This window comes from Chenopodium quinoa, unplaced genomic scaffold (assembly GCF_001683475.1).
Source record: "Chenopodium quinoa cultivar QQ74 unplaced genomic scaffold, ASM168347v1, whole genome shotgun sequence".
NCBI classification, from domain to species: domain Eukaryota; kingdom Viridiplantae; phylum Streptophyta; class Magnoliopsida; order Caryophyllales; family Amaranthaceae; genus Chenopodium; species Chenopodium quinoa.
The window spans coordinates 997,918-1,008,763 of NW_018743920.1; the positions used below are offsets into that span (position 1 = coordinate 997,918).

At 32.6% G+C, this 10,846-nt stretch overlaps 2 protein-coding genes across 2 annotated transcripts; one reads left to right on the forward strand and one right to left on the reverse strand.

Annotated features, from left to right (window-relative positions):
• The first annotated feature begins 1,579 nt into the window (after nucleotides 1-1,579).
• Nucleotides 1,580-3,732, forward strand: LOC110687813 (germin-like protein subfamily 3 member 4). The gene has a single exon (XM_021864457.1). The coding sequence runs from the start codon at nucleotides 2,083-2,085 to the stop codon at nucleotides 2,764-2,766; it is 684 nt and encodes a 227-aa protein (XP_021720149.1). The 5' UTR covers nucleotides 1,580-2,082; the 3' UTR covers nucleotides 2,767-3,732.
• Nucleotides 3,733-3,867: 135 nt separating this feature from the next.
• LOC110687812 (V-type proton ATPase subunit D-like) lies at nucleotides 3,868-5,760 on the reverse strand. Its single transcript, XM_021864456.1, has 2 exons — nucleotides 5,524-5,760; nucleotides 3,868-4,967 (listed from the first exon to the last, which is right to left on the reverse strand). The coding sequence occupies exon 2, from the start codon at nucleotides 4,938-4,940 to the stop codon at nucleotides 4,158-4,160; it is 783 nt and encodes a 260-aa protein (XP_021720148.1). The 5' UTR covers nucleotides 4,941-4,967; nucleotides 5,524-5,760; the 3' UTR covers nucleotides 3,868-4,157.
• Between the last annotated feature and the right edge of the window lie 5,086 nt (nucleotides 5,761-10,846).

A 10,846-nucleotide genomic window follows, 5' to 3' on the forward strand; every position in this document is an offset into this window, starting at 1 on the left:
GAGCCCACGTAAATATATATGCGTGAGAGAAATTTGTCTCAAGAACAACCTAGGATTGGTAAAAATGTAGAATAATAAGATGAGGATTTGTTTTATCTTTATAGGCTGATGAATTCGAGTTATTAGTTGATATATGAGATGTATGAAACATATAGGTACGGAAGTAATGGGACTACGCTGCAACGAAAGATGCGGAGATATTTAGCAGCAAGGAAGGATGTCCGACGAAGAATAGAAAGAGAAAGGACGATTCAATGTGATGTCAAGTGTTGTGAGCAGATAAATGAAACACGGGATCGTCTATTTCAATCTGCACTCCGTCTGAAAGTTTAATGTAAATGACTTTTGCCTATCACATAAGAGTTTTGGAGGATGCAGGAGTACAGTGAAGGATTTGCTGATGCAGCAAACTTGTGGGAGAGCTGTTCGGAGACAATTACTGAAATGTAGAACTGCTCTGCAGCTCCGATCATTTACATTGGGGCCTAGTTTGAGAATCATCGATGGTTGTTGACATGTTCACTTGAATTAACAAAGTATACGAAGATTTTGCTATGCTTTCCAATGACATGTCCATCGGTAAGCAGGTCATTGATAAGCATAGCAAAATTGTTCCGTATGCTCTGAAGTCAAGGAAATGATCGAATCTGATCTCAAGAGTGAGTTGTGATTTGTGAGTAGGACTTAGAAAACTTAGGCTTCCATTGACAAAAGAGAGGGTTTGCAGAGAGGAGAGAAGAAAGAGCGAAGGAGAGAAATTCTGAGTGTTGAATCTTTAATCAGGGTCTACAAGGATTAATTATAAGTCTGTTAGGCATACTAATTCACATGACATCTACACTCTAACCAACTCTCTAAAAATAGAAAATCACTAATCATAGGATACCCACATCAATAGATGCAGTATGATTAATGATGAATACTCCGTATTTGATTAGTCTCTCGTAATTAATTTACAGTAAGGGATGTTTCAGTTAGAGCTGTGCGTCATTATATACTGGAGTGTACAGCAATGAATTAATTCAAAACAATAGACCAGTGAAATAAATACTTCGAATATGCAAAATCGCTTGCAAAAAATGTTACAAATAATGATTCTCCCAAAATTATTTCCCAAATCCCATCCTATTTCCCCGTCTTTATGTATACTGACCATTCATATGAGAACCAGACGTTCTGAAAAATCAATATATAAGCAACCTAAGAATAAGCCAGAACAAGCATTCTTGTTCCAGTGGTAATTTACATTAGGTTCGATTCCTAATTCTCCTTACTCGTTTAAAAGAAGAAATTTGGAATACATAATAGAACTACTTATTGGCTTGAGGTTCTTAACAAAGGTATAAACAGTAGAAGACTATGACTGATATATGAAGTGCTCAGTATAAAGTTCCTATCAGTTCTACATTGCCTTAAAAAAAGAATTTTAAACTGTTAACATTAGGCTATCTCAGTCAACAATAGTTACATGTACTGTTTGTTGGATGTTCAAAGGTAGTTTGTCACCTAATCCGAATAACTTCCTCAGTGTCTATTAAATAGAGTAAGTTACACTTTTGATCTTTCCCATATTATTCTATACTCGCAGTCCTTGATAATACGGAGTATCAAGAACTAAAAACATACGGAAATCTAATTACGACGGATGAAACATAAAACTCTAAATGCAGGAGCTAGTGTCTCAGATACAATAGTACAGATAGATACATCATGCCCCTTACCAATTAGGTAAAGAGCTGAGCATCCTTCATCCTATTCCAAACTACCAGTGTTTCAAGTCCTTGTCAATGCCTCATCATCCTCGTATACTATCAAGATGCAATACAAAATTCTAGCCTTGTATACTAATTCCTACTTAAAGTCTAAAAAATTTCCCATATGCATTTTGGTGCAAAGGAGACTTCAACAGTTATATTACTTCTAAGTAATCACACTTGAAGAATAATCCAACCCCACCATTTCCCAGGAAAAAGATCAGTGAACTCTAAGCCAAGAAATCAAGTATGCATATATATCCATTTTATGCAGCTTATCTAGCACATAGAACCTACAAAACCTCTAATAAAATAATCTAACCTCAAAATGTTTAGTTCATGGCATGTCATCTCATATTTTCTCTTTGTTAGCTTCAAATTTTGCCTAGCAGACAATGATAACCTCCAAGATATCTGCCCAGCAGCCACCCCAACTTCAAAAACTTGTCACACCGCAATTTTCATCAATGGCCTTCCCTGCAAAAACCCAGCAAATATAACAGCCTCAGATTTCAAAACCTCATACCTCAAACAAGCTGGGGATACCTTTAACTTCCTTCGATCCTCTACAAACATAGTGACTGCAGCCGAATTCCCAGGCCTCAACACCCTGGGCCTCGGAATGGCTAGGACTGATTTGGAGGTAGATGGTATCGTGACCCCACACTCTCACCCTCGGGCTGCAGAAATACTCTTTGTAAGCAAAGGGGTTGTTACAGTCGGGTTTATTGACACCAAAAACCAGGTGTTTCAGAAGGTTCTAAAAGAAGGTGATGTGTTCATTGTCCCAAAGAGTATGCTCCATTTCTGCTTCAATGCTGGATTTGAGTTTGCCACCATTTTTTCTGTCCTTAACAGCCAGAACCCAGGTCTAATTGACATATCAGGGGCCGTGTATGGTTCTAGCTCTGAGGCTGCCACAAAAATGAAGGAAAGAATGGCATCTTTTTCTTCTCAGAAGGCTAATTATGACACCTCCCAAACAACAATTTCACAACACACAGAATTATAAGATGGGCTTAATTGCAATGTATATTAATCATCTTGCGTTTCTTTTCTTGGGGTGTGCTTGTATGAAAGTGCGCATCTCCCAATGTATAGTATAATTATGGCTTGAAATTGTAAGGTTGAATTTGTATGCCTAATTACATTTTTTACAGATATAAGAGGACACAAATTTTTTACTCTCTGTATCTTACATACGAACATGACATTCTCCAAACCCACTTTGCAGCATGGTGATGGAAGATAATGAAAAGCAACAGCCTGGTAAGAATATCTACAAAGGGATTGATGTGCAGTTGCACGTACCCCCTGTTAAACTTGGTGAAACAACTAGAAACTCTTCTTAATCCCCTCCAAACCTCAATCAGGGGCATGTTTGCCTGTTTGATCAAAGGGCTATATTTAATTGACTATAGCACCATAGATCCCAATGAAAGAGAGCTTCATTGACTATGGTACAGGTTATGAACCTTAAATTAATACAACACATGAAACATCATACTCCACCACACCACCAGTCAATTTCAACAACTTCATCTATCCTACTATGTGTGACTTTGAAGACCCATAATCATAAACTTCACCCAAGTCTTGGAGGTGGCTTCGTTGTCAGAAAATCTCTCTAAAACTAGCTAATTTTCCATCCAAAGTTCTATCATACTTTGTATATTTACCTTGACCCTAACTCAACAACCATATACATTTTTTAAAAAAAAAAAAAAAAATCGCAAATTGAGGAGAAACAAAAGGGAGAATTGTCACCATCACCAATTAATATTTTTTGTCAAGCAGACACGTTAATGCTTATGTCCATATATTAGCCACTGAATTAACAGTTCTAACCATCAAACTTCTATTCAGAAGATGACCAACAGCCATATATTACAATAATCACAAAGATGGATACCAACTGACAAGATCTGAGGAAACCATGTTCAGCATAATCTCAAACTTACCAGGTCAAGACTACAATAAACAAAAAGGCAATAAAAACATCTTCATTTAAGTGTTTCAATTAACTCATCTTATTTAGAAATAAATAAACACAACTAGCCAAAGTAGAGGCCATGAGCCATATGTACAGCAATGTCCATAAGCACTGGTGTACTTGATCAAAAGCAATGACAATGCTTTCGTCTTTTTACCAAAAATAAGCAAACAATACATATTCAACTTCACAAAGTGAATCATCACAATGATGTATAAATCCAAAGTCACTCATAGGATGATTAAGAAAATTAAAAGAATTCCGATTGATTCTAACAAGAGATCGGCATATGCTTTTATTTGAAACATACAAGCTACTCCAACTAAAGAATGATAATTTTCTTCTACAAAGAGCGAACCGCCTGAAATCACACAGCTGTAAGATAAAAACTCAGTAGACTAACCTCAGCATTAAAAGATTATATCCTCATCCCTCTCCGAGCCAGCCAATATATCATGAGCTGCATTGACTGATATTCCTCTCTGCAAAGAAATTCTTTCCACTACCTGGTCCTCCGCAAAAAGCCTTGCAGCCGCAAGCTGTTTCTCAATCTCCTTCTTCTTGAAACCCTGAATCTTCTTCAACCTGAAAAAGTCCTCTCTTTCCAGCTCATCCAACTCTCCCTTGATGTAGCTAATGGTGTTTTCCAACCTTGGTTTCACAACATTTTCCAGAGCATTCACCCTACGGTTTGTAGTCTTGATAGCTTCATCAAGTGTCAAAAACGAAGTTTGAAGAGAAGCTAGCTCAACAAGAACCTCAATGGCTTTTATATAGGCGCCACGGCACAGCTGCACTTGCTGGCCACCTCTAGCCAATCCAGTAAGATCATTTTTGGTGTCTCCCTCTGTGAAGTACTCAAACTTGGGGAGCTTCACCCCAGCAACATTTTCTTGCCGAGAACGAACCTTAAGGGATGCATTTTGGACATTCTCAAGGACAACATGTTTAATATTATCTCCAGCAACATATTTGGCTTCAGTTAAGGAAAATGCAGAGTCTTTCATAATATCCCCCATAGATTCCTTTGTAGACACAATCTTCTTAAGAATTGCACGGAACTGCACAGTCAAAGCATCACTCTTCTTCTTCAAGAGAGCATGGCCTCTTGTAGCACCAATAAGACGGGCTTTGATAACCCCAAGCACGGTAACTGTTGGCACTACATTGAGACGCTGGCCTGAACCCGCCATCTTAAATTATAAAGAATTTTACAAGGCCTACATTGTTCAAATTAAGGCAATCAGGGTACAAATAAACATCGATATCGGTTCTCGATTTAATAATGTCTCCCAAGATCTATGCTTGCATTCTTATCTTCTTCCCAAATCATATCTTCTAGCTAAGATTAAGGGTTTATCATAATAATCCATGAAATCATTGATGATGCTAGACCAAAACACAAATATAATCAGACAAATTTAAACATAAACATTCCGATGAAATTAAAGAAACCCAACATAAATTTATCCAAATCACCCCAAATAAGATCAATCATTAGACCTAACTGAATCAACAAAATCACACAATTACAACACATAAACCAACTAATCAAATTCAATACGATCAACAAATTTAATTCAATTCCCACAAATTCTAAACCGACAATAATAATTGAAACTAAAAATTACAAACCCTAATTCCCCACTAGATCAATCAATCAATCAATGAACCTAGTAGCGTATATAAGGGGGGTTTCAGTGGGATCAAATCATACAAAAATTGAATTCGAAAGAGTTAAAGCAAAGAGAGAAATTGAGAAAAGAAGGGAATTACCTAACAACGGAATAGAATTTCTGGAAAAGTTTGATCTTGAAATCCAGAAATTGGGGGAAAGAGGAAGGAGGAATTGAAGAAGACGAAAGAGAGTTTGGTTGTACGCGAGTGCTGATCTGGGTTCTGCGATTTGGTTGAGGAGGTGTAAGACAATGTGGTTTTTTTTTTTACTCCTTAACTGACTTAATCATTGATCTCTCGGTGAATGACGAAGTTAATCGATTGTGGTGTTTCGAAATAGTCCCTCTGTCACTTTTCTATGGTTAGGTTTAGTATTTTACGTGATTATTAGGAAGTGTAAAAATTTTGGCAATAGATTAGTATTCTATTTTAATCGTTACAAGTTTTAAAAATGCAAATAAGTACTTCCTCCATTTTTTTAAATGTTTCATTGGGGATTCGTGCTAAGGAAAAAAATAAATAAATAAAGTTGTAGGTTGAATAGTACTCCTTGGTTGATTCAAATATGCATCTACTCAAATTGGAGACTTTGATTGTATCTTAACTAGTTGATTCTATGTAAAGAGACAAATAATAAAGGTTCTTGGTCAAAAAAATATTATAATATTTACCCACGTCAAGATAAATTTCTACAAAAAAGAGACTCACTAATGAATGTTTATAAATTATACTTAAGGAAAAAAAAATATAGTCTTATTGGTACTTGTTAGAATCATCTCAATGAGTAGATTATTAATATTCAATTGTTATAATTTACAGTTATTGATAATTAAAGATATTATTGGTCAAAATTTTACATCGGCATGCATGTCATGTCACTATGGAGCACTTAAAAAACACAAAGGGGGTATGAAGTATGATTTTTTATAAAGGGATTTGGTGAGTCACAAGGACGGGTGATAAAAATCAATCTCATGATCCTCTGAAACTTAGAGAGAAGCTCTAACAAACTAAGATGTCTCTCATTCACTCAAAATACAATTATGATATAATACTTTCTTTGTTCATTTATAATTGACATGATTCTCTTATCACGTTTGTCAAAGTACAAGTTCAACAATTAATACACTAATCACATAAATATGTTTTATCATAATTATAGATGACAAAATTTAGTTAAAGGAAAGTTTTTGAATAGTGTCAAATGTTAAAATGTGTCAACAAAAGAACGCAAGAAGTAGATGATTAATTAGTTTAATTGGTTAAAGTTTTGAGCGATGGTACTCAAGGCTTAGGATCAAATTTTGTGTATATCATTTGTCCTTAGAATTTTTTTTATATATATGTGTGTTAAATATATTTTATAAAAAATAGTATAATTAAGTTTGGAATTTATAGCCAAATTATGCATCATGCTATAAATTCTTAATATTTTTGTATAGCTACATTTATCATTATCTTGGAATTTACGATTGTAATTGTTGAATAATGATTATACCATCGCAAAAATCTTGATTTGTTTTGCTTGTCAACGAATTGATGCTACTCTCTTTTGGTTACGGTCTTAGTAGTTTTTAAAAAAATTGCATAAACATGCTTATTAAAATAATAATTGAACGGTTTAAACCTCTAAAATAATGGCAATTACATATATATTTCCACGTGAATCATCCACATTGAGCCCTTAACAATGACATTACACTACATCGTAACTAAAAAAATATTTTTTATTAAAAAAAGTTAATAACCCTCATGTTATGCGGTTGCCACGGTTTGAAATACGGTATGTTTTCCTATCTTAGGACAAAAAACTTGCCAAGCAAGATGTAATAGGTTCAAGGGGTATCATGTCCACGAGGAATAGCTTGTCAAGCAAGATGTATTAGGTTCAAGGATGACTATAAGTCTAAGCTAATTTAGATATTTAAACACTTAGTACCAATTAATAACTCTCTCTAAAAATCGGCTTCCATCATTCCATGTGGCTATCATTGGTTATGTAAATGCCAATGAACATCGCTCTCTAATAAAGTAATACCTAGTATATCCTCACCACAATTAAAATATCTAAAATTTTACTGAATTCCTAATCTCATCGATGTAAAGAATGGAATCCCAACTGTCTAAGAGCTCTAACTCTAATTTGCATAACAACTAGCTTAAATTCCGTGCCACACACGGTTTTACAAATTATGTAATGAAAAATGTTAATTCTATTATACGCAATTTTAACTACCAAAAGTTTTTTTTTTAGAAGCAGAAGAAGAAGAAGAAGAAAAAAAAACCCATCAATTTAAATTAATTTGTAACCATAACAAAGACATTAATTTATTAATGCATTAGACTTTATACACAAAAAAATAATTTAGGGATTATGAGGTTAATATCCTTTTTTTATTGACACCCATTGACTGATAAAACATTTAATACAAATTAACTAATTTTTTACATTACTTTGTTATAATTATAATCAATCTTTTTAATTAATAATTACTGAATACTATAGATCGATTATAATGGAATGAATATTTGACAAAAAAAAAAAAAAAAAGTCGAAACACATGTAATTTTTGATTCGCTTTTTGTATAGATAAATTGGAGATTCGAAGGAATAATATATGATGTATTTTCCTATTTAAAGATATGACATAATATTATATAAGAATATGAATATTTTGATATATTTTGTATAATATAAATGGCATGAATCTTTTTTATTGTATAAAAAAATATGGTGTTCAAATAGGAAGGTTATATTATAATATTATGCTAAATATAACTCTGAGAAGTTTTGACAAAAAAAAAAAAAAAAAAAAAAAAGTTTTGGAGAGGAAAAACTGCACCAACGAATGACACGTGTCTATTTTAGTATTATGTTATTATTATTATTATTATTATTATTATTATGTTATGTTATCGATGATATATTTGTGTAGTTATTAAGATTTCCTTAAACCCTCTCTCAAAAGAGGTTTGTGATCATGCTCCTCCTCTCTCCTTCACGAGCTCCTTCATTGACGGTTATGGTAGAGATTTGTGGACCTTGGGCCTAGAAGTGAATATGGAAATTAATTAGTGGGCTTGTCAATGTAAGTTGGACCAATAAATTGGATCAAAAAGACAAAATCAACAAGGCAAGGCAAATTGCAAATAAATGTGGCCTAAAATACATCTAATCTAGTATGCTATAATTATCAACCTTATATGAAAGCAAGAATTTAAAAATTGCCATAGAATTCATGCATGAAGGCTACTTTTGTCACCTAAAACCAAAACCTCTCAAATCATAATTTCATATAACGTAGAAAAAGTATTATAAACACTATTATATTTGGTGAAACGATAGTCCTTAATTTAATTTATACTCCTCTCTCGTGTTAAGTTTTTGCATTATTCACATAATCTACTTTTACCAATATTATTGATTTATAAATAAGCAAAAAAAAATCGTAATGTGAATACTTGTTGGAATTGTTTCTGTTATAATGGATGCAAGAAATAACAAATATTGAATGTAAAATTAACAAGAAAAACACACACAAATTTACATGGTTCACCAACAATGTGTTGGTTACGTCCACGGGCAGGTGAGAGTAATAGTTTTATTTATCTTGGGGAAAACAGAATACAGATTCAGAACAGATTTGAGACCAATCACAAAAAACAGATTGATTTTCTTTTGGATTTCTAATGTTATTTCTCTCAGATGTCACAAATGAGAAATACCCAAAAGACTCTCAGGTTTCTAAATAATCACTCAATGACAAAATCACACAGCTACAACTAATATTGATTGTGTAATGAATCGAGGTAGTATATTATTGTGTCTTGTGCAATTAACATGAGGTTATTAACAAGGAGGTTGCTCATAATTATTTTTCGGAAATTGATCTTGAATTTGAATATGTATTCAATAACATATTGTTGTAATTTTACACGCAGTCAATCACATATGACATTACTTGCTCCAAACTAGTTAATACTTTGAAAATTGTGACAGTGTTTTCCAAGTATTATGTTTACTTTTGACTATTTTGAGCTTTCTTATGGTTTGTATACTACAGTACTATAAAGACTTTATAAAGTATAATTTGAATTACAATTTCATGTGAACTAGAATTATTATTAACAATAATCTTGTACAATATCATCACCGTCCAATTTACTTTAAAATTAAAAGCCTAAAATGAAGGGAGAATGTTCTAAGGATGTTGATTTTTGTAGTTAGGAAATTGAAGCTCAACAACTTGTCAAAATGATAAAAATAAGAACACTTTAGTTATGAAAATAAAATCTTTTGAGAAAATCTTTGAGTTTTAGCTTTAGAGTAGTCAACCAATTTTCTCATTAAGGTAGAGCAATTAGAGGGGAAAAGGGATTATGTTAATCAACATCTAGCAAGATTTTGTACTTTGGATCTCTAAAAACTATCTACAATTAATCATAATGAGTGATGTGAGCCCATGCTTGTTTCCCTTTTTTTTTTTCTTTTTTGGACCCATCTTTCTTTTTGCTTGTTTGTGTATTCTTTGCGATTCATATCATGTGACTAGCTAATTAAGTGCTCTTGAATTTTCATGAATCAATTGATCCTTAATTGATTTTCATCCCATTAATTGAGGACTTGCACTTAGAATAACATTTAACGGCACAATTTTGTCTTTGTTCTACTTGATCAATGAACAAGCTAGCTTGATTAAAGAGTCATTTGGTTTTATATATTATTTAAAGATATCACTCTTATATGTTTTATAATACATCGTAACTTTATAATGATCACAATACCCATCATTTCAAAATCAAGTACTCAGCATATGCCATTTACTCTAAAAAAACAAGGAGATAGTTATATTCACGTTGTTCACATTACTCGATTTAAGTGAAGGTAATTTGAGAAAACTAATAATATATCCCTAGAAAATATAAAATATGTAACTTTTTTTTAATGACCAAGGCGGTTAACGTGCTATAGTTAGCCATGTTCAGAAAGCTTTTTCAATTTGACTTTATGTCACAAATTAGTTGTTGACAATATTGACGAGGGTAGATATGTAAACAAATGTTTTTAGGGGTATAAATGTTCGTATTTCTTAAGAGTTTAAAAAGACAATTAACAGTAATGAAGGCAAGTAAGTAAATAAACATTTTACAAGATATAAATAATATAATTGTCCAAACACTATTAATAAGAGTTATCTCATACTTTTTAAAATGTAGGAATTCAAGTGGGATTCTATTTCTTTTATTTTAATTGTTAGTGTTTGTAAGGTTTAAGTGGGTATAATCTATGGGGTAGTGTATATATGTAGAAGATCGAGGGGTGCATATATTTTTAACTAGAAATAAGTTATTTATGGTAAAATAATTTTAATTTAAAAAAATAAACCAATACGAATATATTAATCAATCAAAAGTTAGAAAT